We start from the raw sequence: 27,675 nt of genomic DNA on the forward strand, positions 1-27,675 counted from the left end.
AACAGACAGAAACCTAGCCGATACACGATACATATACAAGGTTAAAAAGAAGGGGCAACTAGAGTTCAAAACTCTCCCTGTAACACACAGTGAGTAATCACACACATATACACGCCTGGTACCCATTCCATCGACCCGCCCCATTGGGCAGGATGAACAGCTGGGTCGACCGAAAGCAAACTACATTGTTCTCTGTGCTACTACCTCTTTGAACCTACTGGATAATAGTCGTATAATGGCAAGGGCCTCCTCCCATCTCCCCGCCTCTATAATCGTATGGATCCACTGAGTTTTCCCAGTGGTAATCGCCCCTAACTACTACTACTTAGCTCAACTCGTTCCAGGTGCCCAGGAATCTGTTTCCCTCGTACTTCATGTTCTGGAATCTCTCTCTCTCTCTCTCTCTCTCTCTCTCTCTCTCTCTCTCTCTCTCTCTCTCTCTCTCTCTCTCTCTCTCTATCTATCTATCTATCTATCTCTCTTATTACCAGAGAACTGTTCTTTGTTAACGCCCCGTCTTGGCCTCGTAGAGATTCATATGCAAATATGTCTTCCCTGACTTTTCTGTCTGTCAGCGCGAGCCGAATGAGCTCTCTCTCTCTCTCTCTCTCTCTCTCTCTCTCTCTCTCTCTCTCTCTCTCTCTTGTTCGTAGCCCGTTCCATTCAGTCCTGCTTTCAATGTGTTGCATTCCTCTGGACCCTTTCCAGCGATTGTGTATGGCTCTTCAGCTAAGGAGACCAGACTGTTATGGCATACTGCAGCTCAGGAGAGATTATCATCACTATCATTATTATTATTATTATCATCATAATCTAAAGTATTATTATCATTATCATCATTACTGTAATTATTATTATCATTATTATTATTATTATCATTATCATTATTATTACTACTACTGCTACTACTACTACTATCATTATCATCACTGTAATATCATTATAATTATTGATGCATTATCATCACTCTTACCATTATCTAACAACATAATCCTTTTTAAAAGGTTCATACAACTATGAGGCTGCGTTCCAAGCAGCTACAGCGTCAGGTGGGCACGAGATGAATAAACGCCAGAGGTCTGACAACGAGTTGAATAAACGCCACAGGTCTGACAGCAAAATGAATAACGCTTGAAGGTCTGACAACGAGATGAGTAAACGCCTCAGGTCTGACATCCATATAAATAAACGTCTTAGATCTGCTGAAGAGATGAATAAACGCCTCAGGTCGGAAAAGCAAATGGCACACGGTCTTCAAATTTGCATAATGATCCCATCATGAGACGGTCTGTGATGATAATATATACATCTAAATAAAGATAACTCTTTAAGTCTCTCTGACTATATACCTATCTAAGATTTACCTATATACTTTTCGTATACCTTTTTCTGTAAGTTTAAAACACTGTACATACGTACTTTGACGGGGCGCTCTTGAACTATAGAAACAAATTTGTGTATACGATTCAGAAATTTGTCTATACGATTCAATCGTAGACGCTGCCAAAAGACTGTCTTCAGCAAAGAGGATCTCACACTTAATCTCATTACGAATATGCACGCAAACTTCGGGCATAAATATGAGGCAGGGTGCGTTCGAGTTATAATTACATGCCTAACTTGGTGAAAGCGAGGTGTCTATATTCCTTTTTTTAATGTTAGGCGAGACGGCTCAGGCAGCTGAGGCCATAATCAAGGCCATCCCATTAACACAATATATATATATATATATATATATATATATATATATATATATATATATATATATATATACCCTAGCCTGAGCAAGGTACCCATCTTATCGACCAACCTCTAAGGGTGGATGAACAACTGGGTTGAATGTGGACCGACTGATGCAACTAAGATTCGAACCTATGCGCTCCACCATAGGCGTCGCCCGTTTCCAATTTAGCCACACATCTTTTTTGAACATTTCCATCCCCCCACATAAAATGGGGGTAAAGTTCTCTACTCTTTTCCATCTCCACTGTAAACTCTGACCTTTGTTTTTTGTAAGCTATCGAAGTAATCAGAGAGTTTTTAAGCATGAAAAAGGTAATCGAAACGATACGAAGTGAATTACATAATTACATAGAATATAGCGGACCTCGGAGGAATAATAATTCAAAACCACGTACTCCCACGGCAGCACATTGGTTAGGCTATGGTGGGACAACCCGCCCCAACATATGGACTACGTAAGTTTAAACCAAACAGTCTTGGTAAGAGATAGCAAACGGTTCGTGGTAATGTTGATATCATAGTGTCAAACAAATCACGAACGTGAATCGGGGGTAGATACCAATGCGTTTCATGCATGGGAAGTGAATCGGGGGTAGATACCAATGCGTTTCATGCATGGGAAGTGAATCAGGGGTAGATACCAATGCGTTTCACGCATGGGATGTGAATCAGGGGTAGATACCAATGCGTTTCATGCATGGGAATGTTTTTCGTCAACAAACTTTTTCATCGTGTTTGGTAACCCTACATAGTTTCTCATAATCTATGAGGTCTCACAACGTCTCATAACATCCTGCGAGGACGAACGAGAACTGGAAACAGTGAACTCATGACGAGTTCGTGGTCACAGCACGGGAGCGAGGGGACGTTGAAAGGTTACATGACAGTATAATACCTGTTGTATGAAAGAAGACGAGTGGGAACACCTGCCTTAGAAATTTTCGGCAGACCATAAATAATAGTAGATACGCCTCCTGATGACGACAGTCCAAATTATATGACGAATCACAAATCAAACCAATTCTTACTTCATTTGTCCGAAAATCTATCAGTCATATCTTATGGTTTACGAACAATCCGTTGTATGTGACCATTCCAATCTGCTTCAATTCAGTCTTCGACTCGCATGACAATGTGTTTAGTATTCGTATGAATCTCCTCAAGTCTCTTCTGGAGACTCGGTCTATACCTCTAGGCTCCAACCTTAACCTAAGCTGTTTACGGTGTTGAGTGTGAGCCCGTCTTAACCTCCGCCCTCTCTCGTTCAAAGCCTTACGCTCATAACGTCTGTAATGTTTCGATCCCCTTCATGTGCTCACAAATTCTACATTACAAACAGTCGACACTCAAATGTCACATTGGCAATGACGACAGAACAACGAGATGGACTTCCTTTTATTTTTGGATGTATATATTGATAGTCGTGTGGGCAAATCAGAAGCCTCATTTTATGGAGAGACAGTTTTCATTGGGTCAGGCATGAGGTCCTTCAGTTTTGTACTGATTCGTTTTTAAGTAACGTGAATCGAGAGTCTTATTCACCGTCCCTATCAGCTATACTCGAACTCTTATTGTATATTTTCGAGTTTAAATAAGAAATAAAAGTCCGATCGTAGAAGATATTGGTTTCTAAGCATTTAAGGATCATTCTTATAGAATTAAGTTCCTTTAAAAGATTTAAGAACTTTCAATGAACGTATTTAGTGTAGCGATACCTTCAAGGTATATCGTTAAACCTTACTACGGTAAATACAGTAAAAGACTTACACAAACTATACACAATTCTGCGTGAAGTGGATCCTTATATAGACGTATATAATATCTTCACTACGGTAACCATCAAATATAGGATCTATCTTAACTACATTCAACCCTCAAACAACAGGATCGTTACTCGACTTCAAAGCCCCGTTTGTCACTTGTCTGTCAATCGTCAATGGCTCATCAGTGTCACTGTGGATCAAGTGATGTATCGCGCATACTGGGAGCCGTTGAAAGGGGAGGGTGGGTCTATGCGCAGCAGGGTATGTCAACACTCAAGGCAGGTCTTGTAGTACAGGTATGTGGCTTTCGAGGCCAGCCGGATCCTTCTCTTATGAGGCCTCTTGTTGGAAAATTTTCCAATACATCTTTTTTGGATGATCATTTCAAAATAACTGGTAGGGAGAGTGCATAATTTAGAACATCTATGGAGAATACATTATTTACAACATCTATGGCCCCTCGAACCCTGGCGTATTCTTAAAACTAAGACCAGACTGAAGATGCTGAATGGCTCAGAGTGGCATTGGAATAACGTGGTCAGATTTTAAGAGCTTTAGATTGTGATTGTTTCTAATGATTCCATATACTTTGAAGATCAATAGAATCTGAATACCTTTTAAAATGTGACCTTTACGTTGCACAGCTCTGTGTATAAGCTGACGTAATCCCCCCTTTTTTTTTGTCTATATATAACTTCTTTTGACTGATATACTTTGAATGTATCAATAATAACTTATGTTTTACGTAATATTCGTGTCTATCTCTCTTTTCTTTTACAGACCTACTCACTGATAATGAGGTTGTGTCCTCGAAACGTCTCATTAATGAAAATGAAAAAGTTCATGAGTTTTTACTTTGATGGCCTTGACACAGACACAGACACACAGACACACACACACACACATACACACACACACACACACACAGAACCATATATATATATATATATATATATATATATATATATATATATATATATATATATATATATATATATATATATATATATATATGCCAGTAACACCAGAGCCCCACAGGAGTTTTCCTTAAGTCTGCAAACTATGCAAGGATTTCAACTAGTTTCGAAATTAATGTTGGCTCTCTGTGATGTACAGGTTTAGCGCACAGAATTTAAATTCACGGGCTAAACGACTTCATGAGCATGAATACTAATATATATATATATATATATATATATATATATATATATATATATATATATATATATATATATATATTTTTTTTTTTTTTTTTTTTTCTTTACGCAGGATCTCTTTCCAGAGGCTCCTGCGGCCCAAGGCTGCGCCACTTCCAGTAGCAGGGAAACGTGGATTCCTTTGGAGTGAGAATTTCTTTAACGAACCCGAGACCATATGACTGGTAACCAGTGGACTTTGATTGGCCTGAAAATTACCACATCTCACACCACGTTTTCTGTGAGCTACTTGAGGTGTCTCGTCGTCTTTTTGACGACCTGAGACCCGGGCTGTGTACCCGTTATATGGTGTCGGGTTCGATCCCCGGCACGTATCAGTGAAATGGTGTCATATCTATTCCAAGTATCATCACGTATTGCAGATATGAATGGAGGTCAGTGCAGGGTGAGTAATTTGGAGAGAAAACGCAGCTATCTAGGCTTTAGGAGTGAAACTTGACAGTCACTGCAAGCTGACTCACTTGCCCAGCCGTCAAGTGTCCCCTTACCGACACCCAGGCGGGAAGTACGGGTTATACACCTCCCTGGGCTGCCTAGCACCTACTACCGAGAGAGAGAGAGAGAGAGAGAGAGAGAGAGAGAGAGAGAGAGAGAGAGAGAGAGAGAGAGAGAGAGAGAGAGAGGCCGTGCCGTGACCCCCACAGCATTGCCTTTTCTGTGTGTCAGAGAGATTGATAGACAGATAGATAGATAGATAGATAGATAGAGAGAGAGAGAGAGAGAGAGAGAGAGAGAGAGAGAGAGAGAGAGAGAGAGAGAGAGAGAGAGAGAGAGGCTGTGCCATGACACACCTCCCTCCACAGCACTGCATGTGGAGCGAGTCCATTTTGCGAATGACTGCTCATACAGAGTTACATTCATTTAAAGCCTTTCAAAATTCCTTGTGGTAGTTACCATCTTCATCATCATTAGGTCCTCCCGTCCTCTATTCTTCCCATATTTCCCCGGACATCTATCGTGGTAACGATCATTACCCCCTTGTCCAGGGGGTAACCATCATCAACCCTTGCCCTCCAACAACCCTCATCATCATTATCATAATGATAAACCCCATCATCATCATCACATTAACCATAGTGATGAAGACCATCTGTTGTCCCCTCCTCCCCCATCATCGTCTGCCATGCAAATCGTCCCCTCCCCCCTTCATCGTCTGCCATGGAAATTGTCCCCTCCCCCCTTCATCGTCTGCCATGGAAACCATCTTCTCCCCGATAACCATCATCATCATCATCATCATCATTAAGACACCCCAGGCACGCCATCATTATCATATTCTCCAGCCACCATCATATATCTCACACCCCATCCTCCTCCCTTCCCCACCTCCCTCTCCTCCCCGACCCCACGCGCCCCTGGCCCTGGAGAAAGCCGTCATCCCCAAGGAGAAGGAGAGACGGGGGGCGTCACCACGTCTCCCGTGTTACAACGGTGGAATAGTCATGGTGTTCGAGGGGGGGGAAGGGACCCCCGCTGAAGACATCCTTACCGGGGTCTATTGACACTGGAAATATCTGAGAGAGAGAGAGAGAGAGAGAGAGAGAGAGAGAGAGAGAGAGAGAGAGAGAGAGAGAGAGAGAGAGAGAGAGAGAGGCCATGCCGTGACCCCCACAGCAATGCATATTCTGTGGGTCAGATAGATAGATAGATAGATAGATAGATAGATAGATAGAGAGAGAGAGAGAGAGAGAGAGAGAGAGAGAGAGAGAGAGAGAGAGAGAGAGAGAGAGAGAGAGAGAGGCTGTGCCATGACACACCTCCCTCCACAGCACTGCATGTGGAGCGAGTCCATTTTGCGAATGACTGCTCATACAGAGTTACATTCATTTAAAGCCTTTCAAAATTCCTTGTGGTAGTTACCATCTTCATCATCATTAGGTCCTCCCGTCCTCTATTCTTCCCATATTTCCCCGGACATCTATCGTGGTAACGATCATTACCCCCTTGTCCAGGGGGTAACCATCATCAACCCTTGCCCTCCAACAACCCTCATCATCATTATCATAATGATAAACCCCATCATCATCATCACATTAACCATAGTGATGAAGACCATCTGTTGTCCCCTCCTCCCCTTCATCGTCTGCCATGGAAATCGTCCCCTCCCCCCTTCATCGTCTGCCATGGAAATTGTCCCCTCCCCCCTTCATCGTCTGCCATGGAAACCATCTTCTCCCCGATAACCATCATCATCATCATCATCATCATTAAGACACCCCAGGCACGCCATCATTATCATATTCTCCAGCCACCATCGTATATCTCACACCCCATCCTCCTCCCTTCCCCAACCTCCCTCTCCTCCCTCTCCTCCCCGACCCCACGCGCCCCTGGTGAAAGCCGTCATCCCCAAGGAGAAGGAGAGACGGGGGGCGTCACCACGTCTCCCGTGTTACAACGGTGGAATAGTCATGGTGTTCGAGGGGGGGGAAGGGACTCCCCCTGAAGACATCCTTACCGGGGTCTGGAAATATCTGAGAGAGAGAGAGAGAGAGAGAGAGAGAGAGAGAGAGAGAGAGAGAGAGAGAGAGTACATGGGGGAAAGAGAGAGAGAGAGGTAAGAGAAGATCCCCGCTGGCCCATGTCTAGGTTACCTGTTTCGAGAGAGAGAGAGAGAGAGAGAGAGAGAGAGAGAGAGAGAGAGAGAGAGAGAGAGAGAGAGAGAACATGGGGGGAAAAAAGAGAGGTAAGAGAAGATCCCCGCTGGCCCATGTCTAGGTTACCTGTTTCAGACTTAATTTCTACATCTTGCTATCTCTTAATCACAAGCGCTTTGGATGGAAGGTACAACACTAACACGGCTACTCTCCCCAAACCTCCACCCTCTCCGCCGGCAACAGCCGGCAAGAAAAAAGGAAAAAAAGAAAAAGGGAATGAAAGCAAAATTAACCACTTGTGATGTAAGGCTGCAGAGATCCGAAGAGGATAGAACGAAAGAAGAACCAACAATGCAATCTTGCTACACTATCTACACCCTTAGCTACATTACACTACACTCTTAGGGACTGGATTGAGAATAAAGAATAAGTGTTTATGGATCATTTATCTCGTACACTAAACGCCTGAAATGATTGGTCAAACCTGTTTTTTTTTTTATGGCATTTATAGTCTGTGCATCAGCGACATTTAACGATAATTTGTATCTATGTTCAAAAGAACTTGAGATTTTTCCCCACGTCTGTTTTTACGTCTTTCAGCAACAGAATTTACTGCATCGTTCCTAGTAACTACACTATCATGTATTGCCAAATGGTCCTTGTGATTAAGGCTGCCAAGTTCATCTCAAATTTTGGGAAACTTTTCGTCGGTCACGAGAAGAAAAGAAGAGTTAACCTTCTCGACGTCGCCTTCGCGAGGCAAATTTACCAAAGAGTTGGAATTAAGTTTTGTCGCCAGCCTTTGTACTTGTTCTAGTTTCAGCTCGGAACGAAGTTGGACTGCATCACTCACGTGACGCGCGAGTACTTTGTACAAGTGTCATTTGTCAAACGCGACACTGAAAAAAAAAAAAAATTCTGGTGAATGTCTTAGACGTTGGTCGACCAATACTTTGCTCATGACCTGTAAAGCCACACAGAGAGAGAGAGAGAGAGAGAGAGAGAGAGAGAGAGAGAGAGAGAGAGAGAGAGAGAGAAGAGAGAGAGAGAGAGAGGCTGTGCGTTGTGGGACCCACATTATCATAACGTCTGCGCCACACACAAAATTTTTTGTTTTATGAAAGTAATTATATTTTCTTAGCCATTGCCAGAGGGAGGCTGGCGCAGTGTGTCATTATCTGGTGAGAGGGAGGAAGGGGAGTGGAAGAGGGGTGGATTGGGGTGAGAATGGCCGGTGAGTGAAAGGTGAGAGTGGTTGGGGAGAGTGGAGGCTGAGTAAACGGGAGAATGGATGGTGTGAGAGGAGGGTGGAAGTTGAGGGCGAAAATGGAGTGCAAGAGTGTGTGTGGGTGGAGTGTGAGAGTGAGGGAGAGTTGAGGATCAGAGTGGACGGGGAGAGTGTAGAAGAATGAACGGTGAGAGTGGATGGGATGAGGAGGGTAGGAGTGGAGGTGAGAGTGAAGGGTGACTGGATGGGGAGAAATGGAGGTAAGAGTTAAGGTCTTGAATGGATGGGAAGATGAAGGGAGAAAGTGGAAAAGGGGGTGAGCGGAGGGTGAGAATGGACGGCGAGTCAAGAGAGAGAGAGAGAGAGAGAGAGAGAGAGAGAGAGAGAGAGAGAGAGAGAGAGAGAGAGAGAGAGTGGAAGGTGAGAGTGCACGGGGAGTGAGAGGTTAAAGTAGTGGGCGAGACCTTCCAACCTGCTTATTTCCATTTGTGTGACTGATAACCATATAATGCGACAGTACTTAGTTTTGCCTCTATATATACATTAAACATTCAAATCATTCGCTCTCTCTCTCTCTCTCTCTCTCTCTCTCTCTCTCTCTCTCTCTCTCTCTCTCTCTCTCTCTCTCCCTCGTTTTGAAAGTTCCTATTATCATACCACTCTTTATCAGACCCAATGCTATCCTATCAATACGTTCCATCAAGATTTTCAATCTATGGTGACTAATTCCTTAACGTCTTTTTCATTTTATATACTTTTCCCTGTCTGGCCTTTGCAGGGAGAGTCGCTTAGGTTAATCACCTAATGACTTATTTACTCAAATTTCTCTGCGTCAAAATTCGATCAGGTTCTCTTCTGCCTATTTGGAAATTTTACTCAGGTCTATTTGCGGGTTTTTTCTTCGACTTTTTCTAACACAATCATTCTATATTTAATTCTCTGTGCACGTCTGTCTATATAATCTCATATCTATGATCCTTCTTTATGCTCTACTACATTTCTCTTTTTCTTTTCTCTCTGCGTCTGTTCATCAGCTGAAGAATTTGCGACTCCCGCACTACTACCACCCCTGCCAACAGCTGTCATATCACTCTCGCATCCTCCACACACACAAAAACAAACACACATCATCGACTTTCTCTTAAATTTTTCATGTCCTTGACTGGTATCCTTCCTTACACACAAACCCTGAAGCTCACACCGTCCACAGAGGCACACCCGATAAGGCGTCCTCATCTTGGGACAAAGACCCATTGACAACCACTGAATCATCTGTGACTTCAAGAAAAAAAAACAAAAAAGCCTCGATCCATTTTCCTTATATACCTTTGATGCCTGGCTTTGCGCCTCGATCACACTAAACCCTGCAGTTGAATCTGTCAAAGGCTTCAACAAGGACTAGAGAATCAAGAGTTCATTTCTCCTTCTTTCCAACAGAATTCCATACACGTTCTTTAGAATAAAGAATTATTCAGTTATACCCAAGCCGCAATTCTGTGCTCGTCTTCGTATCCTGTGATCTGTTATCAATCAAATGTTCCATCAAGTTCTTTTTCTAATCACCCTCAAAAACTATGATTACATTTGATGACCGTCTAAGTGGTCTATACTGATTGGGCATTGTCTTGTTTAGGTCCGTTGTGACCGTTCCGTGAGGCATAGGGTCTGCCTTTAGTCTTCTCTCTCTCTCTCTCTCTCTCTCTCTCTCTCTCTCTCTCTCTCTCTCTCTCTCTCTCTCTCTCTCTCTCATTGAACCCTAATTCTGTCAGTCTTCATGCCCTCATTAAGCCCAAATTCTGAAGGACTCGTATCATTTTCATTTGTACAATTATTGTGGTAATTAATTTTCAATCCGGAGACTTTCGTTTTTATCCTCAGCACACTCGTGTACAACATTATTCAAGGTTTTTCGTATTATTCTCTCTCTCTCTCTCTCTCTCTCTCTCTCTCTCTCTCTCTCTCTCTCTCTCTCTCTCTCTCTCTTTTCATGACTGTGTTTAATCGTTCGTCATTCATGACGTTCTCATGTCTAATCATGTTCAGTTTCTTACCATTTTCAAAAGAAATACAAATAATGTGGGTTCATAGTTTGTAGGGGGGTGTAACTAAATACACTCATTATCCCATTTACACTCATTATGTGTCACGAGAATCCATGGAGGGTGTAATCATATACACCCATTATTCCATTTACACCCACACTATATGTCAGTATATCTATATACTGCTAGATGAAATGAATAGACAGAAAACCAAACCTACGTCCTCTATAGATGGCAGCTCCCATAACCAGACGATCCTTTCTCCCAAGCACAGGCGATGCTCATTGCTACACATGTCAAATTTGCATCTATATCTATGACGTGGTGTTTGCATATTTCTTTTTCACCTGTGTATCACCTATTCCCCTCTTTCTCCATTATTAGTCTTTCCTATTCCTTCAATCATCATCTTCCCTATTCCTTCATTATCATCTTCCCTATTTCTTCATTATCATCTTCCCTATTTCATTATCCATCCGTGTTATCTTATTTCCTTCGTCTACTTTTTTCTTTTAATCAGACTTACGTCTTTTCTTAATATTCATTGAATTACCCTCTTCTGATTTATTTTCGTACATGGCTTCATTACCTTTCATTATTCTAATTATCTATCATGTGGCCTAATTCACCTCATCTCATTTTCCACTTATCTTTATCCATTTGTTCTAAGCTAATCTTTTGTTTACTGTCATCTTCAATGATATGAAGCTCATTTGTCCTGATCATCATGTACCATTTCTTCCTCCTCACTATTCTCAACACTATCTATTTCATCATCTGAAATTTTCACTAGTTCCACTGGAGTTAGCCTCTGTTACAAAAGGGAACACGAAAGGGGTAATCATATATATATATATATATATATATATATATATATATATATATATATATATATATATATATATATTGCAAGACTCATGCATTCCCTAGACCACATTCTACGCATTTAACAGTAACGCAATGTGTTGTGGTTCGCTATATGCTGCAATATAGACATTCATGTGCAAGACAAATTTTTCGTCTCTGTAATGTGATATTTCAAACACGTTTCCTTTTTTATGTGTGCCTCTGCGTTGGCACGCTTTGTTGTCAATATGTCCGCTTGCCTTCCCGACCGAAACGATTCTATTTTCTTCTGGACTAAATGATGTATATTTCTTTATCAGCCGACGTTAATTACTGTCCTCTAATTACCTCTCTGCTGTCTACGTTAGCGCACTTGATCAATCCAGCCGCTACATTATCCTGTGCGAGTTCTGCTAATTATATTGATTCATCGCGTGGGACCACCTGATGAATCGCCCCTCTAGAGTTTTCTTCTAGGCTAAGTTACGCTAGGTTAAGTTAAGGTAGGTTAGGTTAGGATAGGTTAGATTAGGTTAAGTTAGGCTCGGTCAAGTTAGGTATAAGATTAGATTAGGTTACGTTAGATTACGTTAGGCTAAGTTAGGTTCGGTTAAGTTAGGTTAGATTACGTTAGATTAGGTTAAGTTAGGTTACGGTTAGATTAGGTTAAGTTAGGCTGGGTCAAGTTAGGTTAGATTAGATTAGATTAGGTAACATTAGATTACGTTAGGCTAGATTAAGTTAGGCTAAGTTAGCTTCGGTTAAGTTAGGTTAGATTACGTTAGGCTAGATTAAGTGAAGGCAGGTAAGGTTAAGTTAGGTACTAACTTAGCCGTACTGACTTCTCACGTGTGAAAGATGCCCGAACACACTCGATCTCTACCTTCCCCTCCATATATGAGAGAGAGAGAGAGAGAGAGAGAGAGAGAGAGAGAGAGAGAGAGAGAGAGAGAGAGAGAGAGAGAGAGAGAGAGAGAGAGAGAGAGAGAGAGAGAGCGTGGGTTTTAAGAGCAAGGGTGACACTGCATAAAGGTGGAACAGTGTGTGTGTCAGGGGGAAGGGTGAGCCGCACTTGTCACTTGTCATTATCATCCAAATGTCCCATTCCCGAGGATGACCAACAATTATATATATATATATATATATATATATATATATATATATATATATATATATATATATATATATATAGTGTTAACCTCAGCTTATGCCGGGTACCCAGTTAGCTACTACGCTCCAGCAGGCGGATGAACACCTAGGTCAGCTGTGAGCAGCAAGCCTCGGCCTGGGACTCGAACAAGAGCTCAGGAGATTCGTATGCAGCGACGCTGAGCCCTACGCGTACATCAATATGAATTAACGTATTCGATAACGCAAGAGTGAAGTTGTACATGCGTATGGATGGGTCCGAGGATACAATAAGATTCATCAAAGGCGTCGGAAAAAAAAAAATATTGGGTCCAAATACTATACGACTGAACGCAAGGGTGGTCGTAAAACAGTCTACGTCAGGCGTGCGGACGTTCAAAGCCACGCCGTCGCACCCACGGGTCGTTACGTCGTCGTGCTTGAGCGTCGCACACTTGCGACAGGACGGACTGATCAGGTACAAACACGAGCACCTTTTGGGAATCACGACCGAAAAGATGCATGATCCTTTCCAGTATGAGGGCGAGTGGAGACGTGGCTACCAGACGAAGTGAGTGTCTCTCTCTCTCTTTATTCTCTATGAGGGCGAGTAGAGACGTGGTTACCAGACGTAGTGAGTCTCTTTCTCTCTCTATGAGGGCGAGTTGAGACGTGGTTACCAGACGAGTCTCTCTCTCTCTCTCTCTCTCTCTCTCTCTCTCTCTCTCTCCCGCCTGGCTCAAGTGTCAATGTTTACCGTCCTCTCTCTCGCCGTCGGGGGTGACTGGCACTGACTGACGGATGGTACAGGAGCGCCCTCAGGTAACGCCGCCGTGGGCTCAGCCCCTGGGAGGGAGAGCTCCGTGTTACATCACCCACATCTGACGAGTCTCTAGGGCGAAGGCTGAGGTGTTGACTGTCACAGTTGTGTGTGGGGGAAGCCTCTGGACTCACTGTCACAGCTGTGGGGTACGGGGTTACCCCTCTGGACTCACTGTCACAGCTGTGGGGACTTTGGGTTACCCCTCTGGACTCACTGCCTCGGTTGTGGGGTACGGGGCTACCCATCTGGACTCACTATTACAGCTGTGGGAGCTTGGGTTACCCCTCTGGACTCACTGCCTCAGCTGTGTGGTATTGGGTTACCCCTCTGGACCCACACCCTCAGCTGTGGGAGCTGGGTTACCCCTCTGGACTCACTGCCTCAGCTGTGGGGTATTGGGTTACCCCTCTGGGCTCACGGCCTCAGCTGTGGGGGGGGGGCACAGGATTATCTCCTGGACTCTAGCCTCATTGAGGGCTAGGATTACCATCTGGAATTACCTTCTGGGATTACCCTTTGGGCTTGATGAGTTACCCATCCACAATGTCATGGTGGATCTCTCATTCCCGGCCAAATGCAGAATAGATGGCTTTCCCAATCTCATTATGAGAACGTTGACGCAGATAACTATAGATATAACGAGTTTTCGAATAAATCTTATTGACTCATATGATGAGGAGGGTCTCAAGATCTACCCAGATAATGAGGGTGCTGAGGCGGGACTCTTATGAGAGTCTCAGGGGGAGTGATGAGTAGGGAGAAGCCTTCTGCTTTAATGTCTCCATCCATCACGGTGGGTGGGGAGGAGGAGCCCTTGTCTCCATCTATGGCAGTGGGTGTGGAAGAGACTTCAGCTTTACTATCCTGTTTCCATCAACAGTGGTGGGTGGAGAGGAGCTATCGACTTTACGATCCTGTCTCCATCTATATCGGTGGGAGGGGAGAAGCCTTCTGCTTTACTATCCTGTCTCCATCTGTAGTTGTGGGGGAGGAGGAACCTTCTGTTATACTATTCTGTCTCCATCTATAGTTGTGGGTGGGGAGGAGCCTTCACCTTTACTATCCTGTCTCCATCTTCATTAGTGGGTGGGGAGAAGCCTTCAGCCTTACTGTCCTCTCTCCATCAACAACTATTGAGAATTTAGGGCACCAATACAGTCCTTCAACAGATAATCGCCTCATAGACCAAGAGGTCTCCTTTGTTTTCTACCTTCCTCATGTACTCCCATAAGCTCTCAACTGACGGAAGATGAGAACACCACTCGCGCTACTCGTTCTCATCTCCCCAGACGGTCAGACACGTCACTCGCCAGCACATGACTGTGAACGATGAGAGAGAGAGAGAGAGAGAGAGAGAGAGAGAGAGAGAGAGAGAGAGAGAGAGAGAGAGAGAGAGAGAGAGAGAGAGAGAGAGAGAGAAATATCATCAGACACTGCAGTGGGAACAGACGTTGAATGGAAGCAAAATCGGACAACTTAAACAAGGACGGATGTTCCCAGAGCGAGTGGGACGCAGGCAGCCCAAAACACTGATAATGATATGAATGCAAAACCCTTCGGGGAAAATTCATTTCAGAAACTTACAGCCTATATGTGTGCAAATACTGCGACTTGTATAAACATGCAATGGCTCCCACGATTTCATTATCTTTGGAATTCCAACTGACTCTTGTTTCCCAGAATTACATTGTTTTGTATTATGCTATTATGAAAGCAACTTAAACATTATTGATCATCATTTTAAAGCATGTTCGTCGTTTCCCGTGAATAAAGATGTAGCGCCAGGAACAAAGAACTGTCTCATTTGCTCACATCCGCTCGCCAGCGGTCAGATTTAAAGGATCGAAACCAGAGCTCCCTATCCACAGCCAATTACTGCATAACCTTTCAGTCGTATCCCCTGACGACTCCATATGCCCTTGTTCAGCCCACTGACAACACGTCGCCCCTTGTATAACACATCATTCTAATTCGTTTATCTTATGCACGCCTCACACCCCTCAGTGTGTTCAGGCCCCGATAACTCGAAGCATATTTCATTCTACTCATTTCGTCCTTAGTCTGATCCTCTCCTTGTCCCTCCACTTCTGACACGTGTACCCTTTTACATCAGTCTTTCTTCACTCATCCTCTCAGAATATCCAAACCATATCAGCCCATCTTCTTCAACTCTCACCCATACTCTACTTAGGGTCACATTCCTATCATTTCTTACTCGATCGAATCTCCTCACTCAAGGTACTGTCCTCAAGCATTTCATTCCTAACAAGTCAACTCCCCCCGCCCTCACTTTATTTTATCCAGGGCCCACAAACCCCGCATCCCATACCACACCCTCCGTAATACTACTATATCATCATACATACTCTTCTTTGCCATCGCAGAGAGTGACACCTCTCTTTCCACATACTCCTCAGTGAGTACCAGACTAATACTACAAAATAATGATAATGACAATAATGATCGTTATCACTGTTATCAATCATCATAGTTACTGTAACTATGATATATTCTTTTTTCTCTCTCAGACGCCAGGGGAATGAATGGTGTAGCAATGACGACCTTAACAATAAGGGTGAAGAGAGTAGTGATGATGGCCTTCTCATTTGAAGAGGAGGTCGTAGTGAAGATGAAGTCAACCTAACATAGTGAAGGTACGCGTATTGTGAAGATGAGGGCGTGGTAAGAAGGTCGGCCGTGAACAAAGCTTTGCAAAGATAAAGATGCGATGAAAGAAGGAGGTGTAGTGAAGAAGAGTCTAACGAACCAAGCTAAGTGAAGATATGGGTACGTGAGATGAGGGTATACTGATGAAAAATGATAGTAAAGTAAACATCACAAGAGTCTACTTCAGTAAAGTTGAGGGTTTTGTGAAGATGAGGGCGCAGTGAGGACAAATTATAGTATACACAGAATGATCCAAGCAATATCTAAGACTGGGCTTGATCCAAGATCAGTGAAGATGAGGATGTAGGGGACTGAACGGAGTAGTGAAGAGTCTGGGGTAGTGAAGATGTGTTAGGGAAGATAAGAATGTAGTAAAGGTTTAGTGTTGTGGAGATCAATTCTTCTGACCTTACTTTTACAATGATCCAGCCTAGGTCTAAGGCAGGCCTCAAGGCGAACGAAAAAGCTAATATCACAGCGGTAAAAAACAACAACATCATAATAATAATAATAATAATAATAATGATAATAATAATAATAATAATCTTTTTTTATCATTATGCTTTGTCGCTGTCTCCCGCGTTAGCGAGGTAGCTAATAAAAATAAATAATAATAATAATAATAATAATAATAATAATAATAAATAATGATAAAAATAAATATAAATATACTTACAATACGTCATAATGATAACAGTAATAGCGATTACAATAACAGAAAAATAATGATAATCCACACACTAATTATGGTGTACCTATATATGTGTGTGTGTGTGTGTGTGTGTGTGTGTGTGTGTGTGTGTGTGTGAAGAAAAAGTTGAAAAAGCAGGCTATGCACCTAAGCTCAGTAAAGACAGAAGTGTGTGAAGATGAGCATAATGAACGTAGCTTCGTGGAGATAAGGCTATTGTGAAGATGAGAGGGTACCAAATAAGATTTTAGTGATCCGACCCAAGCTTGGTAAAGATGAGGGTGTGGTAGAGAGAAAGGTGCGGTCATAATACACAAGTGACGTTTTAAGGAGCTACAGTTGCATGGTGTTGGAGGAGAAGGTACAAGAAGCAATGAAGAGTTTTCCTTAAGAGAGTAAGGTGTGTGCGCGTGAGTAGGAATAGAAGAGGGTGAGTGGTTCCAGGCTGAGGATAGGTTTGTATCAAGAGTGTGTGGTTCCGCCATGGTTGTTTAATCCGTTTATGGATGAGGTGGTGAGGGTGTTAAATGTGAGGGTTTTGGAAAGAAGGCCAGTTTGTACAGTCTGTTGAGTGTAAGTGGGGAGGAGGGGGTTGGATTTGAGACAGATATTGTTTGCAAATAACAAAGCTCTGGTGGTAGACTTGAGGGAGAAACTGTAGAAGCTGGTGTCTGAGCTCGGGAGAGTGTTTGAGAGGAACATCTTCAGAGATAGAGTAAAATCAAGGCAATGAAGTTTAGCAGAGGAGAGAGAGAGAGAGAGAGAGAGAGAGAGAGAGAGAGAGAGAGAGAGAGAGAGAGAGAGAGAGAGAGAGAGAGAGAGAGAGAGAGAGAGAGAGTGAGTTACGCTTGAGTGAGTTTGGAAGGAGAAAACCTAGACGAAATGGGACTGAACATGGGAGCTGGAGAGAACCAAAGCGTGGAGGATGTAGCGTTAAGATCCTGGATGAAATGAAAGTGTGTGGAAAGAGAGGCCGCTATATATGATGGATAAACGTGAAAGCAAAGTAATCCCCAGGAGCTGTATGGGTACGAGGCGTGGGCCACAAGAAGTTGGTTCTTTTTGGAGATGACAAGCGTAAGAATAATATTTGCTGTGAGAAGGGTTGTTCAAGGAAGGAATGAAGGTAAGACAGGGGTGTGGTAGTAAGCAGAGTATTTTTGAGAGAGTTAAAAAGGTGTACTTAAATGGTCTGGACATATGGAAGAAGGGAGACAAAGACGAGATGGAAGGATGGAGTAAAAGAAGTTCCGAGTTATCATGGTATGGGCAAGCAGGAGCATGTGAGGGCGTGGAAGGGACAGAGCAAATTGGAGCGAAGTGGTATAAAAGAGGTGAAGTGGTCAATGGGCTTCATCAAAGCATTTGAAGAGGTAAAGGAAAGCAGGGAAAGGTCTATGGGACATGGCTGTGCAGAGGAATTATGGTTTCGGTGCATTATTACCGGACAAGTGAAGAGTGGACAGAACAAATGAATGCTGTCTCAACGTCTACTCCTGGTGCTTCCTACCTAATGCGGGAACAGTCGAACACGTGTGAAAAAATGAATGAATACAAACGTTATATAGTTGACTGAAAACATTAACAGCATCCAAATGTTAGAAATATGGAGAAAATATACATAATATACATTACGAGGCTACTAACAGGGAGTGAGGCTGACCACTCTTTAAAGAAAAACAGTTGTCTAGCAGCCTGCTGATTACTGATGTTTACGGTGGCTGGGAATGGACTGCTGTTCTAGCAGTGTGTAAAAGCTCGGACGAACTCGATGCAGTTATGATGATGAACTGCAACTTGGGGTTCGAGAGATCTCCGGTGGCAAGAGTTGAAGGTGGCGAGGTGGAGTAGCAGCTTCCGGAACTGTCTTATAAAGTACAAGTAATGGTTGGTGCGAGTCGAGAGGTCCGACGTGTTCAGCGCTCTCTGATATATGGTGTCAAATGGAACGAGGATGGACCTACATGCTCTTTTCAGCACCTCTATGCTCTTTTCTTCACCTCTTTCTTCGTTGCCCCTGATGTGTGGTGATGGAAAAAGGTAGGATGACCTGATGTTTGAAGCAGAAATGAATCTGTGACGAACGTAAGCTGCGTGGATATCTGTCGAATTCAGGCGCCGGAGTTCAGCTGAGACCACGAAGACTATATAGAGACCACAGCTGGAGGATTTGATTATGGTACCGACGCGTTATGGAGTTTGATAGTCTATATTGACACTGAGAAGTATTGTGGACTAGACACTCTCGCGGGGGCTGGGATCATTAGTTAGGTAGTGAGAGGCTGGGTGTGTGAGATAAGGCGACTGTGGTCTTGCTTCAATTCATGACGAGAGTTGTAGGCGGGGGACCACTTCTTCAAGCAGTTGAAGGTGTTCTGGAAGACGACGCTGTCTGAAGACACGATGCCAACGTGGGCATCTGTGGCACAGTCGTCGTCCATCAAGCAAACACATCCATCAGGATATCGTCCATTAAGGATCTGGAAGTACAAGAGCCTAATCTTCGCGTCCTGTAGGTCGCCGTAGTTGAAGGCATGGAGAGTGGAGACGGCCCATCGGAAGCCTAAAGCCTGGGAAAGCTCGCTGAGGAAGCCTCCAAATCATGGAACGAGTCTTCTCCGCAGCCCAGGGCTGATGACCGTGAGGGGTGACAGGGGTCGCAAACCTCTGGTGAAGTTAGTGAGGGTGATACCCACGAAGACCTCGAGTCTCTCCAGGTTGCATTAAAGGCTAGGGAGCTCACGGGGTAGCGGGTGGTGGAAAAGGAGTTTCTCTGTTACCAAACTCTTGAGTATAGACAGAACTCGCAGCGTCTCGTGTGTGAGCCCAAGTGGACACAAAGAGTAAGTTGATGAAGAAGGTGATGGTCATAATGAGAGACTAACAGCCTGTTGACCCCCAAGTACTCTGGAGACATAACATGAATCGTCTAGTCAGAGGCGCATTCTGAATGATGGAGGGAAGCGCCGACGACTGAGCAAATGGCTTTGGCTACCTCACGGAACAACTTGCAAGACTTTCACAGGTAAATCAATGTACGTGTGTGTGTGTGTGTGAGAGAACTTTACCTTGATGCTGTGTAACCAGCTGTATGTACGTGTAGAAAGAGAGAGAAGGTACCTACCTACAAGTACCTACGACGAGATCTTGCCGGTGCGTGGCGCTTATCGCAAACAGAGGGAAAAGTCCAAACGTACATGAAAGATGAATATTCTCCCACAACAACAGTAGCCCCACAATACAAAGTGCTTCACCCTATGGTTCAAAATGAGGGTAAATAATGTAACATTTACACTAAATTCTTTGACGATGAGCAAAGAAAAAAAAAAAAAAGTGTCCCTAACAATATATATATATCTAAAAATGGGGAATGCTATCAGAACACATTCTTTGAATACATGTAAGTCCAATATAGCGTAGACCTACTGTACAATACTGGGGCTTCTACACAACACCGGCGAAGACATGGGTGTTGTCCAGGGGGGGAATGAGACAACTCCTGACGGTGTAGCTGCTGGGGAGAGGGGAGGGAACCACCTTCAGAACCTGCAGACCTTCCCTGCGTCGAAGAACCTGGCGTTCCGCAGGACAAGAATCTTTGGGTGATTTAAAATATCTATTCATATATATTTATATATATAATAACAGCATGCCTTATAAAGGTGATATAAGGTGGTATCCAACAGGCACTACGCAAGCTGCTACATAAGTTCCATGCCAGTGTACTCTACTGTCGCAAGACCCTCTCTTCTGGTGGAACATAAGAAAAAAAAAAAAAAAGGATATTGATCAAGAAAAACGAAGATAATCTATTAGAAATATTAATGAATGGAGTCTGTATATAGTGTATTTTTTCATCTTTTTTTTTTTTTGAAACCATGAGCCTGGCAACGAAGTGCGGTTTGATGCTGTTGCAGTCGACCTACAAGCTTGACTAGCAATGTTCAGCCGTGAGGGGGAAACACTTGGTAACAACGTCTGAGGCGATTTACATGACAAAAACAGGGGGGAGTGTGGTCTGGGTGGCCAAATATCTTTCCGATATTCTAACATCTTCTGATGGTCTTAGTTTCTACTGACATTAAGATGATCAAGACGGGATTACAGATGGCTTCTAATACCACTTACTTGGGATTAACTCAAAACTTTACAGCCTCAAATGATCTATATTTTGCTGATTATTACTAGCCAAGTTGACATCCTCAATGGGCCGGTAGGAGGAGGTTCATTACCGCCCTCCCTTCAGGAGAGAGATGTCAAGTGCCTTCACACTCCCATCTCTGACCTCAAGAGGAGCGGCAGCTCCATCCTCCACGGGCCCCAGAGGGATGGATGTAGAGAGACTTTTAAACGACAGTCCAGCATTCTCGAGAACCTTGCGACTGGTTGCCTCCCGACCTGCTGGGGGTCTGGCCCTGTTGTCGCAGGATGGGGCACCACAGGCTCAAGGACCTCGCGTGTGAGAGGCAAAGGAATTGCGGTCGTTCGTAAAACCAGAGGTTTGGGGAGGGGAAGAGGAGGAGGAGGAGGAGGAGGAGGAGGCACGCCATGCGAGTGGGGAGAGCCATCTGGACTAGGTCGGCACAGCGTCTCTGGGTTAGTCCAGATAATCTTCCAGTCCCCAGTTCTGAAACGGCTTCTTGAAAAGCGTGTCTAAAGGCGAGGAGATCGACCTGGAAGCGAAGGACAGCCTCTGGCTGGCTCGACCAAGAGGCTGGCCACTTCGAGGGTTGGGGGAGGGGTGGTTTGGAGGGACACGTCTTTTCAAGCAGTCCGTCCAGAACTAGACACCACCACACATGGGGGTCGTCACTTGAGATAAAACATGCCAGATGGAAGAAGGTCCAAGATATACCTTACTCCCTCCAATTTGTGAGATGGTGGAGAGAATGGAGCCACGCCTGCCGTGAGAGGGCTGGAGACTATTATGTGATAAGTCCTGCAGGGGGGAAAGATGAAAATGGCGTTAAGAACAGGGTACACCGGCGGAGAGCAGCTACCGGTGTGTCTGGCCTCGTTAAGGACCGCTCGCCAAGCGACGACGTGACAATGAGGGGCCTGATGATGATGAGCACGACCGTGAGTGGTGCAAATAATGACTCACGAAGGTCTGCTATGGCCTCCCCTCCTGCAACGTACGTGCCCTTGTGTGACTCATGATTCTCAGTCAACTGGGCAAGGAAATCTGTGTGGGGGGGTTTGAGTCAAGTCCCCGTCGACACATTTGCTTGCACGAACACTGAACATGAGTCACAAGCAGCACATGCAGAGGTACGGCCAATTTATCTAATTTTTTTTTTCTCTCTATCTCAATTAACACAAATATTAATCATGGATAGAATTTTTTTTTCTTCTATGATGAGAGATCTTAACGAGGCTGGACTTGAGCTGTTTAAACACCTGGAGGTCTACTCACTACTACATTAAGGAGTCGGGGGAAACTACTGGAGGAGTTAACAGTGGAAAAAAAAAAAATATGCTAAGAATCTAAATTGGTCTACCACTAGAGTTAGAAATGACAGCATTACAAGAAGTTTACAGCAGGCCTTGGTTGGCAAAAGAGTTTGGGCCCAGAGGTAATATAAAAGTGTTACAGACATCAAAGAAAGGCTTTTAAAGAATTGAAATTTCCCCACACACTAAACACGCCTTTTAAGTTGAAAAAAAAAACACACACAAAACAAAGAGGGGGGGGTGGGTTTTTATATACAGAAATTACACAGAAATTTACAAAGATAACAGGGAGTACTCTTAATGAGAATCCAGGAGATGGCCCATACAGATAGAGACACACACATACACACACATACACATAAAACGGGATATATGAACACACTACACAGATCACAGGAGTATTCAAAGCATTGAAAATTCCCCCCCAAAATACAAGTCTTCTCACAGGAGATGGAGGTAAGCGTGGTTAAGAGAGATTATAGAACAATAATAAAAAAAAAAACTGTGAGCCATAAGTGCAGAGAATCTGAATGATGAAAAGGACATCAAGGCGATCACAAGGAAAAAGTACCACCCTACAAAGGGGGGTAGGAACCTCTTCTAAGATCGTGCAGGGGTGTGGAGGGGTGTGGACGTGAGGGAGGGAGGGTACAGGCCACGAAGATGAGGTCCTTGGAGGGCCCCTGCAGGACACACAGACACACACACACATATACACGGGGACACCTACGCCACTGAGGATAGTCCAGGAGGAGTGGCACGACTGGTCGAGTCAGTGTGAGGGAGTGGAGAGCTCCCCCTCACACTGCTGCAGCAGGTGGTGATGGAGTTGACGGCGAAGGGCGCTGCGTCAGGTCGGTCCACAGGTCTAGAGAAGCTCGAGTTAAAACAGCAGAAGATCGAAGGGAGATTTTGGAGGCTATACTGACTTAGAAAAATAAAGAAAAGGTAAAAATGGATGTAAGCGAGTGCAAAAAACCGCGAAAACAATCTTTGAGGTAACTAACAAGATAATGAAACATTCTTTTTAAGTACCAGTAGACATTAGTGAGGTAGATAAAAGACAAAAAAAGAAAACGTTAGTACGATGCACAGCAAGACAATATTAGGAATGATGGAGAGATGTAGGATAACTTTAAAAACAAACGGGGGAAAAAAGAAGGAGAACATTAAAGTGTTAAGTCCAGGGAAAAGTGCGTCACAGATCCATACAGAACATTCAAGAGATGCAGCACAGCATACAAGGGTTCTACCCACCTGGTAACGCTATGTCACAGTTCACCCCCCCACCTTCTTCCCCCAACTTTATGATAACATGAATCAAATTCATATGGAACGTTCGCTGGTGCTCAGTGCCGAAAGCAACGATGATTTATAATGTCACCCAAAGGACAAAACAGAACTTATATATATATATATGAGACTGACCCGAATATACTTATCCATTCAGTATATCGATACCCTGTGACGTGAATCATCACGTGACCTCACGAAAGAGGAAAGACGAGAAAGTCGTATTTACTTCTTCCTAGTACTGTCTTTCTGACCACTACAGCAAACGACATCCCCAGTCCTAACCGTCTTCATATATATATATATATATATATATATATATATATATATATATATATATATATATATATATAATGATTGCCAGTGTTTATGCATAGCGATAGGAGTGAGGAAGAGAGGAGGATATTATTTGGGGGGAGATGAGTGAGTGCTTCGGCAATATTGATGAAAGGGATCGACTATTAATGGCGGAAGATTTCAATAGATGAGTACGTGATGTGGGAGTTGAGGGTGAAATTGTGGAGCTATGTGTAAATGAATATGGTGAAAAGCTTGCAAAGTTGTCTGCTGAAAAAAGATGAATCAATTGGAATACCTGGTGTAACGGTGCATACATGGGTATACGTGGATGTGAGAAGTTGGAGACTAGTGGGCTTGAGTGGTTTATGTGCTAACTAGAAGTGCAAATGAGAGATTGTTGGATGTGAATGTGCAGAGAAAAGCAGCTACTGAGCTATTTGTTAGCGAGTTTGAGAGTCTGCGTTGGCTTTAGGTAAAAATGCCCTAGGGTTGGAGGACGGTGGTGAATGGGAGTGAACTTGAAAAAGAAGTACTTATTGAGATTAGATGAAGAGTGCCATAAAAATACGAGTATATGAGAATATGGGGAGCGAGTATTTCGGGAAGCAATGCTTGAACGTGCGAGTGAAGTGTGTGGTATGTAGAGGCGGGAAGTGAGCTTCTGAAATAGGGTAGCGAGTGGTGGGATGAGAAAACTTAAAGTTGCTAAAGAAAGAGAGGAGAGATATATATGGGCGTTACCTGCACGGAAGGAGTGCGAGTGATTGGGAGATGTACAAGTGAAAGCGGCCGGTGGTCAAGGTAAAGTTGTTGAAAAGAAAAACGGGCAAATTAGAGATGGTGTGCGAGATATGTGTAAATTTTAGGAGGAATAAGGATAATATTTGGAAGGATGTGAACAGAACAGGAAAGATAAATGGAATCACCAGTGAGGGAAGTGTACAGGGAAGAGATAAAGAGAAGATGGACCGAGTACTACATTTGCGTTCGCCACGACGTTTCGAACAAGTCTACCCATAAAGGAGCCACTCTGTTAAGGGGAATTTACGCCGTAGATTTAAATGAATAACGTATGACGTCATTTACTGCTAAGAGACTGGCTCCGCTGATGTGAATAAAGGTGTATCAGATATGCTCTCAACTGCACTCGCCCTAGTCCTTATATATAAATAAATGAATAAATATATATATATATATATATATATATATATATATATATATATATATATATATATATATATACATATATATATATATAATATATATATATATATATATATATATATATATATATATATATATATATATATATATATATATATATATATATATAAAGCAAATGCCAATCACCTCACCAATTACAGATGATGATATCATCATTGAAACATGAACGCCATCTATGATCCGTAAATGGAGTCACAAGCGAGATGAGGGAAGTTGCCAGCTACTCCATTACCCAATACTGCCCCCCAAGAACATTCGTTCTTCGCGTCTTGTACTTTATACCAAAGGACTACAAACCCACAACCTACCATCCGTGTGCACTTAAGAGCACGCACCGGTACATCATGTTACTACGACAAGACAAAGAAATAGACTGGAAATGAATGACTATTTCCAATCAAACTGCCAAAGTTAAAGAAAGCGTTTGGAGGGAGAGGGACTGTCATTTACCTCTCGCTTGGGAGGTGTCAATCAGGACCCCAGTGTGGAGTGTATTATTATGTTTACCTCGGCGATATAAAAGCAATAATGGCACGCCCCAGGACACCAGGGAAAAAATGAGCAAGGGTGAAAGGCAAAAATGTCGCCCCCTCCAATAAATATATATATATATATATATATAAGTTACGGGACTTGGTGGTCGAGTGTGAGTAGGTCACGCTTGAATATATCACCACGGTACACCAGGGCTGTTCCTTGGGGGACTGATGTACCGTCTCCCTGACACAAGGACGGTACGACCCTCTGAGTACGACGACGGTACTCCTTTGGACCCCTTGTAACTTGACGGGGGGTCACGTCACCAGACCCTTTGGATTGTACCGCTCTGGTTCAAGGGTGGGGGTCGGTCGTCCCCTTATCCCTGAAGGGGGCGTCGTGCCGTCGTCTTCAAGGGTCGTGCAGTCGTGCTCAAGGGGACTTCCATAACCCGCCCAATGCATCCTCAAACCACATGCCATGCATAGTGCACACCTCAACAGAACCGTTGTACAAAATGCGCATCTCATCCTCCCCCATGGCGAAACCATGCAGATTATAAGAAAACATTCAAGTTAGGATTATATTTCAATACGTTTTATATATATATATATATATATATATATATATATATATATATATATATATATATATATATATATATATGTAAGCAAGCATGCATTTAGTGTCAGAAGGCTTTGATTAATGGCCACCCATCGGTTTGACAGATGCTACGATCCAGAGACCAATGCTATACACAGTCATCCTTCGTACATGGGGGTAACAAGGACTACCCCATGTTCTATCCTTCAGTGGGACGATGTGCTGTCGTCTGCAAAGAGGAGCAGCCAAAAAAGCCTCACAAATTCCAAAGAGAACTGTAGGGGCGGAATACTCAACGATGGTGGCATCTGGCTCAGGTGCGACGGTATGATCCCCCGCGGTAAAGCGGCAGCGGAGGATCACATGGTCGTTTCCCATATAAAGCCCCCCAACTTCCATGCTGATGATCAAACCATGTGGAGCATTCTGATACACCGGGTGAGTCACGTGCACTTCTGTCACCGGACGGGAGGCAAGAAGGATTTCTACGTCTCTGTCTAGCGACGCTGCCAACACAAATAGGAACATATGCTTCTGGACATGATAAAACTATCAACTGTGGGTGTGTGTGTGTGTGTGTGTGTGTGTGTGTGTTATTGAATACGCGCAGAATAATTAAACTAATAACTCAATATGGAAAAACGTACAATATATATATATATATATATATATATATATATATATATATATATATATATATATATATATATATATATATATATTCCGACACGGCACAGGGAACTAAATTTTCTTACCAAGGCCATACATATATATATATATATATATATATATATATATATATATATATATATATATATATATATATATATGGAAATAAAATGTTTGAGAACAATATGTGGTGTGAGGTGGTTTGATCGAATGAGTAATGAAATTTTAAGACAGAAACTATATAATAAGAAAGTAATAATTTCTAATAAAGAGAGTGGAACTGAGAGAATTGAAGAGGATGCGCTGAAATAGTTTGAACACATGGATAAAATGAGTGAGGAAAGGTTGACAAAGAGGATATATGTGTCAGAAAAGGAGGGAACAAGAAGAACAGGGAAACCAAACTGGAGTTGGAAGGATCGAGTGAAAAAGAATTTGAGCGATCGGGGCCTGGACATGAAGGAGGGTGAGAGGCGTGCGCGGAATAGAATTGGAACGATGTGGTGTACAGGGCTCAATGTGCTGTCATTGGATTGAACCAGGACATTTGAACCATCCGGGGTAAACCATGGAATGGTGTGTGGGGCCCAACTGTGGATAGGGAGCTGTGGTCTCAAGAGATTACACATGACAGCTAGGAAGTGGACGCGAGCTGACACGGTCTTTTTCCCACTGCTCCTATACACATAACAACGGATTCGAACCCTGGGCAAGGCACCTGGTTACCTCTGCCACACGGTAGTTACAAGATACAAACACCAGAAATCTGATCTGTCACACTATCGGAGCAGCGTTTGAGGTTGGGATACAGAAATAACACTTGATTTCAAGTGTCTTATATAACCTCTGTGTAGCCGTAGTAGCCAAGCGCCCGATCCGGGGTTCGAATCCAGCCCGTAGGGTGTCTACA

At 43.4% G+C, this 27,675-nt stretch overlaps 1 protein-coding gene across 2 annotated transcripts in view; it reads right to left on the reverse strand.

The window, feature by feature from the left end:
- LOC139753720 (neo-calmodulin-like) overlaps window positions 1-27,675 on the reverse strand; it is a 657,420-nt gene that overhangs the window by 484,036 nt on the left and 145,709 nt on the right. The window contains exon 3 of one of the 2 annotated variants that reach the window (XM_071670458.1): window positions 21,601-21,684. The exons of the other annotated variant lie outside the window; for it this stretch is intronic. Within the exon in view, the coding sequence (XP_071526559.1) occupies window positions 21,601-21,684 (84 nt within the window). The remainder of the gene's footprint in view (window positions 1-21,600; window positions 21,685-27,675) is intronic. 2 annotated transcript variants of the gene reach the window in all.

This window comes from Panulirus ornatus, chromosome 15 (assembly GCF_036320965.1).
Source record: "Panulirus ornatus isolate Po-2019 chromosome 15, ASM3632096v1, whole genome shotgun sequence".
In the NCBI taxonomy this organism is placed as follows: Eukaryota; Metazoa; Arthropoda; class Malacostraca; order Decapoda; family Palinuridae; genus Panulirus; species Panulirus ornatus.